The sequence below is a fragment of the Apiospora phragmitis genome, assembly GCF_038363925.1.
Source record: "Apiospora phragmitis strain CBS 135458 chromosome Unknown utg000002l:1.0-5516284.0:1.0-5523493.0, whole genome shotgun sequence".
Lineage (NCBI taxonomy): Eukaryota > Fungi > Ascomycota > Sordariomycetes > Amphisphaeriales > Apiosporaceae > Apiospora > Apiospora phragmitis.
This window is the reverse complement of record NW_027117400.1, coordinates 2,606,106-2,622,656: the sequence shown is the minus strand read 5'-3', so window position 1 is coordinate 2,622,656 and position 16,551 is coordinate 2,606,106. Positions and strand designations below refer to the sequence as shown.

General features: G+C 51.4%; 3 protein-coding genes across 3 annotated transcripts; all 3 read left to right on the top strand.

Annotated features, from left to right (window-relative positions):
• Positions 1-2,892: 2,892 nt before the first annotated feature.
• On the top strand, positions 2,893-5,101 carry PG994_001640 (uncharacterized protein; the record flags this gene model as incomplete). Its single annotated transcript, XM_066853049.1, has 8 exons — positions 2,893-3,080; positions 3,131-3,221; positions 3,469-3,486; positions 3,580-3,916; positions 3,976-4,093; positions 4,192-4,723; positions 4,788-4,984; positions 5,053-5,101. The coding sequence occupies 8 exons, from the start codon at positions 2,893-2,895 to the stop codon at positions 5,099-5,101; spliced, it is 1,530 nt and encodes a 509-aa protein (XP_066721190.1).
• Positions 5,102-5,997: 896 nt separating this feature from the next.
• Positions 5,998-10,161, top strand: PG994_001639 (uncharacterized protein; the record flags this gene model as incomplete). The annotated part of the gene is made up of 9 exons (XM_066853048.1): positions 5,998-6,070; positions 6,132-6,488; positions 6,553-6,704; positions 6,757-7,494; positions 7,552-7,679; positions 7,729-8,153; positions 8,203-8,769; positions 8,830-9,005; positions 9,901-10,161. The coding sequence occupies 9 exons, from the start codon at positions 5,998-6,000 to the stop codon at positions 10,159-10,161; spliced, it is 2,877 nt and encodes a 958-aa protein (XP_066721189.1).
• Positions 10,162-14,253: 4,092 nt separating this feature from the next.
• Positions 14,254-15,637, top strand: PG994_001638 (uncharacterized protein; the record flags this gene model as incomplete). Its single annotated transcript, XM_066853047.1, has 4 exons — positions 14,254-14,323; positions 14,378-14,646; positions 14,670-15,519; positions 15,582-15,637. The coding sequence occupies 4 exons, from the start codon at positions 14,254-14,256 to the stop codon at positions 15,635-15,637; spliced, it is 1,245 nt and encodes a 414-aa protein (XP_066721188.1).
• Positions 15,638-16,551: the final 914 nt, after the last annotated feature.

The window sequence follows — 16,551 nt, the reverse complement described above, 5'->3', positions numbered from 1 at the left end:
ACATCATTGTCAACCCTTGCAGGACAGGGGAATGGATGTTCTGTAACCTGAATTGACGGATCTTTGGCCAGGCTCGTGCCAGCATCCCATATATTAAATGGCCCCATAACAAAACCAACCATGGAACATGCGCGGCGTAGAAAAGAGCTTACTGGCTTCACCCAGCTCCCTCCTCACTTGGCGGCCTGTTGCTATCTTTGTGAACAGGGGCCGTTTCAACAAGGGCCGATACAAGCGTCACCCAGTATCCACCATCCCTTCTCCCACCCGAGTCGTGTCGGCTTGCCTTCTGGCGTGCCCTTGTTGGTCTGGTGCATCTCTGCATACAGTAATAACTCCTGCCTCTATTGGTTTATTTGCGCGAGAGAAAAAAAACCACATTACCTGTAGTGCGCACTAGAAAGACCCCCCAAAGATCGTCATGGTTTCGGGCTGAACCGTTCGAAGCCCGGGATTTTGGCTCTTACTCTCGCAGCACAGCCAGACAACGGACCGCACGCCTCCCCGGCTTCCTGTGTCAAATTCTAACCGTATGTATTAAAGGCGTGCAGGGCTGTGATCTACGCTGCGCTATACCCGAAGCTAACGTTGTAGCCAAGGCAACTGGGCGTAGTAATGGGTTTGCGGTTTGCGCACATGTGGTAGTCCTGTCAATCTAGACTCGGCAGTAGGACTTTGCTCCAAGACAAAGACATCTGAGTCGGCAAGGTTCACAAGATGCCCATCGCACTTGCATACATGTCTCGGACTCTGCTGCGGACTGGCGCCCCCGTCCCCTGGCTTTCCGCCTATGCAAGCCCATCAATCTAGCTATCTATCTACTATTGCCATACCTTTTCCAACTAGCGCAATGACATCCCCTTTGCCCGCAGAGGGGGCTGCTTCTGGTTTTGTCCATGGCTGTATCTGAGACATGTACAGTTGACAGGATGCAACTTAATCATGATGGAGTGGTGTTCGCGATAAGAAGGCCTGGAATAGCCCTGGAGGTGTGTCTGGGTCATGCTTCCGGTGTCGTCATCGGGGCAGGGGTGGACTTTAGAAAGGAGCGGGACTTTGGTCGGCTATACGGCATAGAGCGGCCAGGTATCGACCACGACGATTGCACGCAATGTTTGTGGCAGTCTGTGGCATCACCATGAGCAAAGCCAAGGAAGCTGATAAGGAGGGCACTCTTGAGAGGAGCGTTTCAGTCTCCTCACCTAGGTCGGTAGAGAAACGAGCACGGGAAAGGTCCAAGAGCAGATCATATGCTGCATCTATTGGCCCCCTTATGTGTCGGTTACGTTGAGTCTCCTGCAGAAACTGCAGAGCGAGCTTCGTATGAGCGGCCAACACTCTTGGCGGATTTCAATGGCTACTGACTCATGCAAGTTAGACGATTAGTCCTTATATTCGTATGCACCTCACCTAGATAGATACCTACATATTGACATGTACGATGCCTAGGGTTGCATTGGATCTCGTTCCAGTCGTCCTTGACGCATGTGCACTTGTTTACGGTCACGAGGAGGTCGGGGAGCGCCACGTCAAGATTACAGGTAGAAAGGCATATTCTTATGCTACACCAGCGTTCGGTGTACACGATCCGCAAGTATACAACCAACCGGTCGCACGCAGTTGTTTACCTGGAACTATGTGCGCCGCCTATGGAAGCCGATAATGCAAGGCGGCTCTGGCCTCTTAGAGTTTCGCAAAAGGCGGTCTTGACATAGTTGTTCCATAATTTGTGAACGACCCACCGCAATTCTTACGTGTGTCGCGTGGGCTGCAATGCACTGCTCTCATTGAGCAGATCAGATGGGATGCACAGAGAACGCGGGCCGAAAGGATGGTCAATAACAACGGTGGTCGGACATACATAAACTTCCCAGGAACAAAACGAGCTGCCGCCAGTAATCAGACCAATGCCGTCGACTTCCTCTCTACCATCATGTCGCTAATCGGGGGTGGTGTATGATGTACATTAGACATGTGTCTAGATGTGATAACGGCGTATAAAAAACCTGCCGCCGCACGATTTCCGTGGTGTGAACCCCGCGTTAGTCCATCCCGTATTCCCCTCCAGCTTTCTCCCCTCGGTTCAGTATGCGGGTGTGGGTAGCGGTTCCTTTTTTTTTAATGGACTGGATTGGTCCTGCAGCAGGCTGGCAGGTACCTAATGCACAGTACTTGAGCATGTGGGTGAGCACACGCCTAATTGTAGCTGGAGGCTATGTACCAGTATGCCAGCATATACTCGTGTCTTGTACAAGTAGGCTAGACGGCCAGCCCAGCCCATCAAAATTGATTCATCCTCTTTGGCGGGTCGCTCATCTCTGCCTACTCCAATTGAGCAATTGCCTGGACACTCGGCCTAAGCAGTTAATAATAAGTTACATTATTAAAAGTGACCTAACTCAAGAAGTTTTCGCGCAAGCAGCTGGCTGAGCTAAGAAGGTTCAACCGTAGCCGCGGAACTGACAAGGGATCCTTTGCGCCGCAACTATGGCTGCAACCTTCAAACTCAACGTCTTTTCTTTTCTTTTGTCGCATTCACGATCCTGATATCTGGTCTCGACATTGTATATATTTATAGACGGAGGGGATTTTCTACTCTTAAGGGTGCATACATATCCGTCATTGCGGTGGGAAATCGCGCAGTTCGCCTTAACCTCCGCTTAAAAGGCAAAAAACAAAGCGCAAGGAGAGGGAAAATACAACGAGCGCCGCCAGAAAAAAAAGAGCTGGCTGTCGGAACCTCCACAGGCAGATCAGCAAGATTGCTGCACCAAGCCGTGGCCTTCACCTCCATGACCCACGACCTACTGGCCCATTGCGTAACCTGAAGGTCCAATGGGAGCTTTCTGCCTTAAAGGCAACCGGACCGTCTGAAGCAGGAAAACTTGAGAAATGGAGGCAAATGGCAACCAGAGCCATGGCGCTGCCAAGGACACGAAATCCGACAATACTGCTAACGGCAATCATGCTGCTACAAAGTCCAAGGATAGCACACCCATAAGCAGCACCACGCCTACCCATGGCTCTGAAGGTGCCAATAAGAGCCCAAGGAAAAGACGCAAAGTCAATCACGGTATGTTGTGCTCTGCTGCTAAATTCTCCGACTGTCCTCTTGATGCCCCCTTCTCAGGCTGGGCTGGGTGCCTGAGGTCGTATCCCAACGTGATTATGGGCTAATTTTGGCTCGCGTTCCTACAGCTTGTGTCTATTGTCGTCGATCTGTAAGTCTTCGAGATGGTCTGCGAATCCTCACCATTGGATCCACGTCTGCGTGTATGCGTATGCGTGGAATGTCCACCTTGTCCATGATCGAGACCTGATCCCCCCTCCCCTGCCCGCTGCCGGAGACATCACTCACTCTCCTGACCCCTGTTGAAGCAGCTTGCACATGGCTCTGCGCCTCTTTTGCGTATTAGACCTTTTCTGGTGTGACATATGGCTAACAGTGCCGGCCTGCTGGCCAACTAGCACATGACTTGCGATCTCGTATGTAAGATCTCTTCCTGCGGCGCCAATGGCTGAGAATTATCTGCCTTTGGCCTTGCATAAGAACAAAAAAAGAACTTACTGAAAATATAGGAGAGGCCTTGTACGCGATGCATCAAGCGAAACATAGGGCACCTATGTCATGACGAGCCGCGAGATCCGGACTCGAAGAAGTCCAAAGTTACTCATTCCCAAGGTGCATCAGGACAAGACGAATCAGAAGCACAGCCGGATCTGGCGCGAAATCCGATAGACCAGAGCGTCTCTACCACCATGGGTCCACCTTCTTACGAGAGCCCTGGGGCTTCTCAAGGCACCAAGGCTGGATTCGGCACAGGCGCATTGGGCCAGACAAACCCCCTACAGCTTGTGTCACCAAATCCGGTTTCCAGGATGCAGGCCAATGCCTCTAGCAGCAGCATGAACCAATGTAGGTCCTGTAAACCCTTTATGAGCGTCTAAACCCGCAGCAAGCTGAGTATCGTGTAGTCGCCGGGTTTTCTGATGCCTGGTTGACCGCCCAAAACCAATTTCACGACATGCACAGCTATAATCCTCAGTACATGCTGGCCCCTGAGGTGACCCATGAATTCAATCTACTCAACGAGTTTCTCAACACTAGTCTGCTTGATGACAGCGGCACATTACCTGGAGATCCAAACCATCCCTTTAGAGACAACCAGTCCGATATGGCAGGCTTTCTAGGCGGCCCCAACGCCATGCTGCCCCCAAGCGCAACGCACAATGGCTCGATGCTTCCGCCCAACGCCGAACAAGGAAAAGCCATCCCAGGCCTACCAGTGTCATTCCTGCCGACAAGACGCGGGAGTTTTACTTGCAGGCGGCGGATCCTTCCGGCAACGACACCCCCGAGGAGCGTATGCAGCGTGTTCTCAAAGCCAAGTATGATGCCGGTCTACTAAAGCCGTTCAACTACATCATGGGGTATGCCCGCTTGGGCACATACATGGACAGCCACATTGCCCCGGCGTCGAAGCAGAAGATCTTGCGGCAACTGAACCAATTTCGGCCCAAGTTCCGAGAGAAGATGCACAACCTCACCGATATGGAGCTGATCTACGTGGAGATGTGGTTCGAGAAGACATTGTTGGAGTACGACCGAGTCTTTGCTGCCATGGCGGTGCCAGCCTGTTGTTGGAGGAGAACAGGGGAGATCTTCAGGGGCAACAAGGAGATGGCCGAGCTGATCCACGTTCCGGTTGAACAACTTCGCGATGTATGCTCTGCCCAATGCTGCACCCACTGACTGTTCTTCACGTTGTTCGCTAACACCGGAACAGGGCAAGATATCTTTACATCAGATCTTGACGGAAGAGTCACTCGTACGATATTGGGAAGAATTCGGAACGATTGCCTTCGATCCCGCACACGACACGCTCTTGACCGCCTGCGCACTCAAGAGCCCAGATGACCGGTCCAAGGACCCCATTGTAAACTGCTGCTTTTCGTTTATGATACGCCGAGATGACTACAAGATGTAGGTGCACCCGTTGCCATGGTTTTCGCGCTCCGTCGTTCGCTCGCTCTAGCTGACCACCTCTTCAGACCCTCACTGATTGTCGGAAACTTTCTCCCTCACGACCCCTCTCAGTAACGTAGCCCACGGGTTTCCCAGCATTCTATAGAAGTCGAGCTTTCCAAAGGTCTAGGGCTAGAGATGCAGGTGTGGAGGATCTTGGTGAAGACCTATCTGGGTCCAGCTGCACTGTTGCTCATGATGACATCGTGCTATTTGTATTTCAGGTTGTTTTGCTAGAATATACCCTAGAGGCATAGTTGGGAGATGCCCCTGCGGCAAGCGTGTGATGACTGGACACAATGTATCGAGGTCCTTCGCAATCCATCAGTGAGATGGTTAATGGTAAACAAGAGCTCTTACGCGCTCCTAAAAGGCTAGACAGTTGGGCAGTTTTTTCTTCTTTGGCATGTGCAAACTTGATCGGGTTCGGATGGCCCAATACACAACTTCCAATACGAATGCATGATGGACAAATGCCCAATCGATCTCAGATTACTCATGTTTATCAAATATCGTAGCATATATTTGTCATTGACTGGAAATGGACATCTACGTTCATGTGACTGCCTAACCAATATCCAATAGTATTGGGACAGTATGTGCTTTCCAGACAGATACCGAAGACGGAAGGTGCGGAATACAGCGACTTCCTAAGCTCTTGCCAGAGAAGTGCGACCGAGAGAGAATGCCTAAATTAAAGCCATTACCTTCGACCCTCATTTCTGGCGATGATCTTGAAATATCCCATCGTCCTTTTCAATTGCAGATTCCTAGGACCTGACTGCAAATAATCCATTGGCCTCTGACCGCAACTTTGCGTTTCTTGCGACTGTTGTGACCTCGAGCTCGTATACCCTGCTGTGCGAACGCACGATCTGTCCACGGCGTACAAACAACAGCAGCGCGAGACAAACTGGATTCTGCAGTATCTGGCTACATCTCTGCATCTCTCTTCGAATACGCGGTACAACATGGCGGCGCAACCCAAGCACAATGGTCTTGTCAAGAACCGGGAAAGGGAGAGACGCGTCCACTCCTTCATCTGTCAGTCTTTGTTGGTTACAAACCTATATCTGAGTTGAACCCTTCTGACCCAAGTACGAAGCTTCTTGTCGCGATTTTATTGCGCAAGTAACAGATTTGAGCGAGCAAAGCGAGCATCGAGATATAGTTGAGAAACTGCAAGCCCAGGTGTTTGCCCTCAAGACATTCACCTTACGAACATTGGATACGCCGACCTGCAATGAGCTCGAGGATTCAGGAGCAAATCTATGGAACCTTTGCACACGGAAGAAACGACAAGACGGCGAGGGTACTTCTTCAGGCTACTGCAGGGTGTTGCTCCTGGCCCGGATATACGCATTCCTGATGCTGGCCTTGCCTGACATTAAGGCAGAGAAGCAGCCCAATACTATTATCCGCAAATTCAGATTGGCAGTCAAGACAGGCAGATCATGTATAGGTAGGCCGCAGATGTCTCCTCCCCGACAATATATGCATGCGCACGAGACTAAAAGTCTACACAGAGGGCGGCGAACTCGAGTTCGCGCTTCTTGCTCTGCAGAAAGCCGCGGACCACAACGGATTGTTGCATGACCTGCAGCACCAGCTGCCAGAAGACGAATTAGGCGTGTGGAAAAGGCTCGAGGCAGAACATCTTGTTCTTCGCATAGTCTTGGTAGGTTGCCCTGGCGACGTACTTGCCGATAGTCTCTGACAAATATTGACAGGCATGGAAAGAGAACCGGTTGGATGTCGCCGAACATATATACGGCAAAACACAGTCATTGCGACACAGACTAGAACCGACAACTGCTGAGAGTCTTGCTGATGCCCTGTATGAAATCGGCGAGAGTTGCCTTGGCAAACAAGACTTCGCTATGGCAACCAAATGGCTCGAGCGAGCATACGATTTTCTTAGTAGCCAGGATCTTGAGATGCTCTCGCGAGACGGCATTGAGCTCCAGTTGACTATCTCACAGGCACTTGTACGCGCATTTCTCGGGCTAGATACTGCCGAAAGTCTTCAAAAAGCTGAGAACATTGTACGCTCCCTCGAGTCAGAAGCTGGCGACAAGCTCGTCGTCCTACTTTTGCGGCTTGATGTTCTCGTGAAAGCACCAGGTGAGGTTTTTGACAGTAGCACCTATGCCAACGTGCTTCGACGAATGATGAGAGCCATGGACCTTTCGGACACCACTTTTAAGCTCATGATCAGTCGTATCCGCAAATTGGATGATAAAGGTCCAGCTCTTGCTTGCCAAATCATGGACGAGTTTATAAAGTTGCATGTACTGCTATCGCGAAAGGATGGGTGGATTGAGCGTGCACTTACTCTTCGCATTTACATGTCAACAAGCCAGCGGGACTCTCTGGAGACTGTCAATGGCATCAGATCCCTGCTGGATCATATTCAACAATCATCGGAGAAGCCCCTAGCAGCTCATGCTGCTCTTGGGATTATCACGGTAAGAATATACACAAGTCTCAATGCCTAGTGGCTCATTGAGACTGATCGGTTCTAGATGTTGTGGAAGAAGATCGAATCCAACTTTCACCAGGGGAGCCCTGATATGGCTCAGCAGTGGTGCCAGCTTGCACTTCATCCAGCTCTCTGCCAGTGCGGGCCCGTCAATGCAGCTAAACTTGCGAGGTGAGTGATGCTATGCTCCTATAACCTCCTACAATGCCAACTTGTGTAGGAAACTATTGCTATGTGCCCTTGAACATAATGACCTGGACGGGGCGAAGGAGGCCTTATCATCGATGAGCGACGCCGCCAAAGCTCAACCCATGACGATGTACTTGGCGCACAAGCTGGCCGTGCAAAGTGGTGATTGGGATATGGCTGCTGAATGCATTGAGCGTATCAGTCATTCCTCTTCGACGGACCTCAAGTTCCTATACGCCTGTTGCATTGAGGCACACGCCAGTGATGACAGATTGTCTGCCTTGAAAGCTCTCAAAGTTTTGGCAGACAAACATGAATTCAACGCCAACAGTCCTATTCATCTTCCGGCCTTGCTTCGAGTCATCATCCGTCTTCAAATGTCGATGTTGTCCGAGGGCTCGGCAGATGTTGATAGAGAACTGCTCGTTGAAGATCTGTGTCACGTCTTTGAAGGAGGTGAGTACCGATTCGAAAACAAGGGTGGCAGGTTACTTATACAAGACAGTGACTAGGATTCTCCAGCGAGACTTACGAGACAAAGAGGGTTCGAAGCTCTTTTCGATCAAAGAACTTGATTGGTTCTGCAAGAATGCGTATAACACCGGTCTCAAGCATATGGAAAGTTGGAATCTTCATTGCGTCGCCAGTGTCTTCAAATCTTGCATTACGATCATATCCTACTACCCGAAGGACCTACCCGAGCAAGAATCAGGAGACCTGGCACTCAGGCGAGTGTTTTGCAACTTTATGTTAGCAACGACGTACACAGCTTTAGCTCGTGCCGAAGACAACATCGAGGAACAGTTACAACTCTACCTGATGGTTAGAAAACATGTCGAAGCTTATGATTCCGAGTTTACAACCTGTCTCGATGGTCTCGACGAAGTCTCCGCCGAAGATCTCAAATCAAAGATGGGGTCATTGTTAGTGTTTGATTTCGAGGCTGCAGTGTGCTTGAAGAGCTGGGATGACTTGCCTGTTGTTGCTCGCAAGATGGGAACAAGTCAGGACGTGGAGACACTGCAGGCTGCAGCGGACTGTATACTCAGAGCCGAGGGCCCACCGATGCAAGGTATTTGCGCTTCTCAGACTATTTCCCAATGTTGCAGCGACTAAGCGAATACACGAGCAGTGACCTATTCGACTTTACGGATTCTGATTAATGAAATCTGGAAGTTGGAGTCCTTCGATATCGAGAAACTTGCGAAGTATATGAGATGCCTTTTGCAAGTCACACTGCCATCCAAGACGGAGCTGCCTGTGATCGTAATCGAAGACGTTTGCCGGTACGTGAAAGAAGCAGCAACGGTAAGTCATCGTCATCACCGAAGCCGGGTTTTCTGTTACTGATAGCCAGTCAGTTGGAGACGCCATTTCCTCCCCTGGAACTAGAATGGATGGCAGCTACTTGTTTCAACCATGGTCTGGATCTGTACGGAAGCAATGCAGATGAACTCAGTCAAAAATGGATCGGTTTTGCGCTGTCGCTAGCTCAGTTCATCCGAGACGAGGGTGTTTTCGAACGACACCTGCAAGACCGATACACATCACTCAAATGGAGTTGAGTATGGGTTTTCTGTCTAGAGCTGCTGCTAAGGACGCTGAGCAGAAGACAGCTAACATTGAAGGGTACCTGGGCAAGGCAGATTACCAGGCAGACCTACAGATTTGGTCGCAAGCTGTCAATTTTAGCTAAGAGCTTGCCATTTGGCCCAGCCGTGTTTCTGATGATTGAAATATGACAGCTTGTATCAAGGGGTTAGGTCAACGACGTAATTGATGTGGGAGCAGAACACCATGTATTGAAAAGTTTTATATGACGCTTAACAAGCCAATATTCAGCTTAATTTCCTAACTCACTCCAAAGAGATACCTCGACTGTGGCTATCCAACGCCTCGAAACACTGATCCAACCTCGTGAATCTTCAAAATGGTAAAAGATGACCAAACTGTTATCGAGTAGGCTGTGCTTTGATTACGTAATACTACTCACGCAAAGACCCCGTTAACAGTGACCCTAGGGAGTTCAATGAACTCGTCGACATGTCCGCCTCGGACCTTGAGGGATGACTCAAGGGCGAGTCGTCGGAGAGCGCAGGTTGGAACAAGGGCGACAGGACTGGGGAGACCATCGGCCACGAAAGGTACTGTAGACCTTTATGTCTCATGTGAACATGGGCGAAATGTTATCCTCTCAACTTAGCGCATTGATGATGTTTGCGTGCTGACTGACATTGATCGGTTGGGGGGTGAAAATAGCGGTCGTAAGATCATCGAGATCCTGAAGAAGAATCCGGACAAAGACTCCTCTAGGTACGGCGAGGACGATTTGGTTCATATGCGCAAGGTTGTTGCGTACTGCAAGCGGCATCTCGCGCAGGAGGGCAAGGCGAAGCAGGGCCCGGATAGCAAGAGTGCGCGGTCGCTGAAGAACTGGGGCCACGGCCCTCAGAAGGTGGCTTGACCTGTGTTACCTCGTGGTTGCTGGCCGGATTGACGATGAGACCTCAACGACCTGGTCGTCGGCGCCGGTCTCTACACTCCGGAGATAAGACATGGGCCATCAATTTCATGTCTCTCCCCCATCGCCCATGCCCAGCAACAAGTCCATCCGTGCTTTGGTCCCCAATGGTAGCGACTCGACCCCCTCCAAGGTGCCCTCCCCCTCGCAGTCCCACCTCCATCTCCTTCAGCTGCCGCAGGAACCCATCGTTCGGCCTCATGGCCGGTCTCGCCTTCATAATGGTCCCCAACGCGTTGCGCAGGCTCATGCCCTCGTCCTGCATTAAATAGTAAGCTACCACGGCTGGGGACCGCGACACACCGCCCATACAGTGAACGAGTACCTTGGCCATTCCTTCCTCTTCCTCTTCCTCCCCCCTCCACCTGCTCCGCCCTCTCCCTCTTGTTTGTGACTAGAGCGGCGCGCGTTGCTGATGATGTCGGCGGCGAGAAGCGCCGCGGTGCCGAGGTCGGCTAATGTATTGTCTCGAATGCCAATGTGGTGGTAAGCAATGTTAATAAGGCGACCACCACCGGCGTTCATGATCTTGTTGTCGTCGTTCTTATTGTTGTTGTGCTTGGGCCGACAGCCCAGGGAGATGATGTGGGTTATGCCCGCCGCGGCCGCGATGGAGGGCTCCGTGGTGTTCTGCGGGCCGACGAAGAGATAGGGAGAACCTGGGCGGGTCCGGTGCCTTTAGGGGGTTGTCGCAGTGGACTAGTTTTGGCGCGTTTGCCACCCATTTTTGGGGTTCTGCCTCTCTGCAGCCTAGCAAATTCAGCAATCTTTTTCTCATTAAGTATGCAGTAAACATAAAAGCATATTTTGTACGACTCAAGTCCTTTCTTTCTGGCAGCTCGTCTTATATATTCCAACTCTGACTGGGCGACCTCGTATCCACTATTTTCCTTCTGACCGCTGACTCAACAGTTACGCGGCACTGGCTTCAGCGACTATTATTAGCCCACTGTGGCTTACGAGATGGCCCTATAATCAAAGGCATGGATTAAACAACATATTCCGGCATTTTGATAGAGGATTCTTAATCGGTAGCGCTTGTGAAATGATCATTCATCCACACGCTATTCCAAGTCTGGCAGACGCGGCCGTTGTGGTCTCTTCGGCGCGTCTTCTCCGCAAGTTGCGGACTATTGCGGTCTGTTTCGGTACCTGTACCTTTCCCCATGTGATCTTACTCGAGCTTGTAGTTCTTGGCTTCGACCAAAGCCAAGGTGGCACGTTATAATGCGTGGACTATGACCGGCGAGGTGTAGACGGTCAATTTAGCATTGCGTTCAGACTCACTCTCCACGGCCATTCGAGCCAGAGCATCAAGAGCATCTGTCAGTTGCTTCTTTCGATAAATCTCCATTGCTGATTTCGGATCCCAAATCTGCTCCCAGTGGGGCCCCTGAGTTACAGAATCTATTGGTCTCCCTCTGGCGTCGCATCTCCAGGGCAGCAATGGCACTGGCGATACGTCAACTCCTTTCTTTTCAAAGGGCGTATGGACTTGCAGTCGAGGCTCCCAGCGTACCTGGAGCACATGGCGGTCTAAGAACAGTATTCGAGCTTCCCTGTCGGAGACGTCTTTCGGAGTATACATAGTTCGACGTTGTTGTGTTAAATCAACCAGTTTGTTGGTGATAGCTCTCAAGGCTTGGCTTATCAGGTAGCTGGTCTGAAACGGCCGAGCGAACAACCCCATCCAGGGGTCAAGGCCAGAAACGATACTAAGTACATCGCGTATACTTGAAGAGTAAATAAGTCAGTATCAGGACTAGTATGCTGCATTCAAGATACTGGGTAAAACCTACCCCCTGGCTCTAACATTGATCGTCTTTGGGAGAGAAGGGTCAATCATGGGGCCCTCTGTGGCTCGCTACCGGGAAGTGTTGGTGAGATCCCGAAAACTAGGAAAGGATGGCAATGATTAGTTGATGCTGGCTTCGAGTCTCTACTACAGCGTAACCAAACCGCCGGAAGGAAGAAGGGATATCTTAACGGTCAAGGATGAGTATAGCCCACCACAGCCTGTCCTTCTCCTCAAGGAGGTCACATTGCAGTAGGCCCGGTATCATGACTAGGCTGCCTCGATATGATCTAGTCGAGGCCCATAGAGATAGCATAACGAGCGCAGCATCCTAAGATCAAGCGGGCGGCTGGATAGACAGCGTTGCTGGGCTCATTCATAGAGGCTTAAGTGCAAACCATCCAAGACCACAAAGATGAACATGGGGACCAGCAGTCACTGCTTGATAGTGAAAGTACTTGGCGGCCCAGTAAAGCGAATGTTGCGGATCCGTGTCTTTCTCGGGCCCTGTGCAGCCAGCACAGCTTCATGCCCACGGCAATGAGGCTGAGCTCTGCCTACTTGTCGGCGAGGATCGTATTGTTGCATGGGTGAGCACCGAGTGAGGCTCACATATCTTTTCTTTGGGTTGTTGGCGCATCTTTGAGGAGATATGCGGATCCCCATGCCGCGACAATGGCAGGCACGCATCTGATAGGGACATCGCAATACACTCAACACATGCGTCAATCAGCAGGCTTGCTGACGTCAAATACGTCCTATGCCAATCACCAATCCGTTTTCATGCTGTAGCGGGTTGGGGTTTTCATTTGGCCATGCTGCCTTTCAATTTTACCGTATGTGTAAGTACCTGGTAAGTGCATTGAATGTTGCAGTCGCGCATGCCGAAAGGAGTCGCTACAGGGTAACTTCGGACGAGCTGAGTCATCTCGGCGGGCCGGCCTCTGATCGTAGCTCCCTTCACTGCTGAATAAATCCTCGGGGCGGAATCCTCATGCCGGCATATTCTGTACGGTCTATCTATTTGACGAGCAGCTTCGGTTCCGGTCAACGTTGACTCTTTGCTTGAGATGCTCGGCGCTCGGAGCCCAAACCGAACCTTCCTCTCTCACCACAGTCCAAGTTAACATGTAATATACGAAAACAACTTAGATGGTCTGTCAAGCTGTCCCATCAGATAGCAATCCCTCCACTGTGACGCGCTCTCGAGGGTCCATCTACCCGCTCATGGAGAGATCACATTGCGGTTACAATCCTCAGCGGCGCAGTCTGTTCTGCAGGTGGGCCGTTGCTAGTGCATGACCACCCCCCCCCACTGTAGTCATACCGATTAGCGTCCCTCAACCCCGGCCTGTCCACTCCAAACTACGAGAGGTCACCGTACGTTACACAGATGACTGCAACGGTATACATGTAGTATGCTATCTGATTCCCGCGTGACCGATGGGGTTGAGCCCTTGGCGCACCCCCAGACTGGACTGATGAATCACATCTGAATAGAATAGGGAGGTGCGGGGTGAGAGAGGAAATAAGACCTATCTAAGATCGGACGGTGTAAGTGAAGTGGTAGTGTACCTTACCTTGCCATAACGCTAATGCTAGCGTGGGTGGATGTTGCATTGGCTCAGGTAATTTACATCTTCTTATTCTACAACAGAAGCTGCAGATAATGGAGGTCGATACATCACCAACATTCTACTTCCAACTTTCTTCTCCAACATTTTTTCTTTCAACTTCCTTCTCCATCCTGCCCATACTCGTACTTGACTTGAACTTCAAGGCACGTATGTACTGGGCAGCTTTCCTGCAGATCAGCTGCCCGCTCTTCTCCTACCCTGGCCCTTCAAGACGCGTCTCGGCCTATACCTTGACGCGACTGCTTCTTCACCCTCTCACGCTCGTTGCGAGTCTTTCGTTTCTGCTGGGCTGACTTGGCATCGGACCAAAGTTGGAACACAAGACTTGCTGGTGCGGTCTACCAGACCGGACCTACCACCCTCTTTCCAATCTTTCCAATCGGTGCTGGCAATGTTGGTGTGGACCTGATTATGTCTTCAGGTTTGATTCCCTCGTTGCAACTTTGTTCGAATATCCCTGCCCTTGTTGAGTATTACCTTCCCACGAGGTTGTTTCAAATATTCCTCGTGTCATCGGGGTTGTTCATCTCGTCGCAGGCCTGCCAAGACCTATGATTCATTTCGTTACGAGGCTTGAAGGCCCAATGAAGGGAACCATCCATCATGGTCAACCAGCTAAAGCGCAAGCGGATCGGAAGCCTGGTGGCGCCCACCAAGCGTCTTCCTGACAGGGGTGAGTAAGGGAATGATCACCTAGGACAGCTTACCCGCGCAGTCACCCAAGCAGGACCGGCCGGAAGAACGGCTTCGATGGTCAACGAATTAGCAGGTACGGAGAAAGCCTTGGTCGCCACTCAGCCGGAAACCGCTGGAACGGTCTTGGTAGGCAGCGGCCCGGAGGAAACAGAGAATGAAGATGACGTCGAGAAAGCTGCCAGTAGTTACAGCGACACAGAATATGTTCTGCAGATCTTGGACATCCCGACTGCCCCACACGACCACTATGGCTGCCTTAAAGGCATGCAGGAAGAACATAGAGGAATCAGAAGCTTTGCTGTGAGAGTAAAAGGAAAAAGCAGATTCCGACTAGCGATCCAGAGGATGTACGAAGGCTGGAGCGCCTTACCCCCTACCTCAACTTCCTGGAGTTGAGGCTGGAGATGAATCATCGTATCTTCAAGGAGTCAAAGGTGGCTGCGAGTCTGGCGCTCATGAACACGCCTGGCTTCCACTTCCCGGCCAATGTCGCCGAGCATGCAGCCAGACTGGTTGCTAAGTGGGAGGACCAGGACTGGAGCGAAGATATAACCGAATCTGAAGACCAGCCCGTGGCCCAACAGCAAGCATCGAATGCTGCGTCTAATAACGCCAATGAGGAGGCGCCCGCTGTGCAGTTTAGTGTTCCCAGCGCACGTGACCCATTGTTTGGCACGACCGGAATCATGCACGGAGTTATCTTGACCAGAAACCACGCTGGCCGGAGGGTTTACATGTTGAAACCCAGGCTGCTCCACCAGTCAAGCAAAGAATTCGGCCACAATGGCCTGTCGGTTGGCCAGTGGTTCCCCATGCGCCTGGCCGCTCTCCACCACGGCGCCCACAGGGCCAGCCAGGCCGGCATCTACGGAAGCCAGAAGACCGGCGCTTTCTCCATCGTGGCCGGCAACTCGACCTACCACGAGTTCGACCAGGACACAGGAGACACCCTCTATTACTCGGCTCCGCGGGCCCACGAGAACAAGGACCCGAACCAGGTCGCGCCGGCTAGCAGCGGCAGCCTGGCCCTTCGAAGCTCTTCCAGCTCCAGGAACCCGGTCCGCGTCCTGAGGGCGGCTGGGGGTGGCTCCAACAAATGGCTACCCCGGTGCGGCCTCAGGTATGATGGCTTGTACCGCGTCGACACCGTCCGCGAGAAGAAGAACGCGAGCGGTGAGTTACTTCCCTCTAGCTGAATTGCGGCGCGACCGATTAACTGACGATAATCCTTCTAGGCGGACTCTACGAGCAGTTTAAGCTCGTCCGTCTCGGGCCTAACATAAACGGCTAGGAGAGCCTGTAAGAAATCGCCAGAAACTCGCTAAGTGCGGCGCAGGCCGCTGCGTACAGAAACTTTATGGATCACAATTAGAAGGAACCAAGATGGGATTACAAATTATGCGAACGGATGCGAACGGATTTAATGTCGAACAACTGAATTGCGTTAATGCGCGATAGCTCGCTCGTTTGTGACGGGGCGATCTCGTCGTTAATAGTCGATGTAGGCGGCAAGCTTTTGTCGAAAGGGGGGTTTGGTGCGCCATGATACGCTAAGCTCGTTTTGGTAACGATGATAAAGGCAAAATCCTTTATTGTAACGACATACTACCAGACCTAGGGGCTTGTCGCGGTCTTTCTTGGCCGGTATTCTCATGCTGGCACGTGATGTGGCTCACTCTCTGTGATGCCGTTTTCATATGTTGAAGATAGCCGTTCCACGCCCAGGAACCAACCCGAAGAAGCTCTGGAAATGGGCAGCGAAGACTGCTTGGAACTGCCAACCGCCAGCCACAGCCGCATACATCGAGGTCATCAAAATGCTCAAGATCGTCCTTGCCGAAGGACAGAAGACCAATTGGGCTGACGGCAAGCCACTAACGGTAGCGCCACCCGACCTGAACGCTCTGCGGGTCCGTCCGTCTGGGCAAGAATTGGCTTAAAGAGATTCATGTCTTGGAACACACCCAGGCCAAGGTCGATGAGACAGGCAACACAGACTCTGTTATCAACTCGTTGTGCTACCTAGGGCACGAGGAGGCAGAAGGCGACGTACTTGATATGGCAACTCCTTTGGGGGAGTTGTCTATGACTACCTGAGGTAGAATGGCGGATGCTCACCTAAGCATCGCAAAAGACATAACCAACCACAAAGCTTCAAAACGCTTCAAAAGATAACCTATTCCAAATAAATGCCAAAAAGTAGCT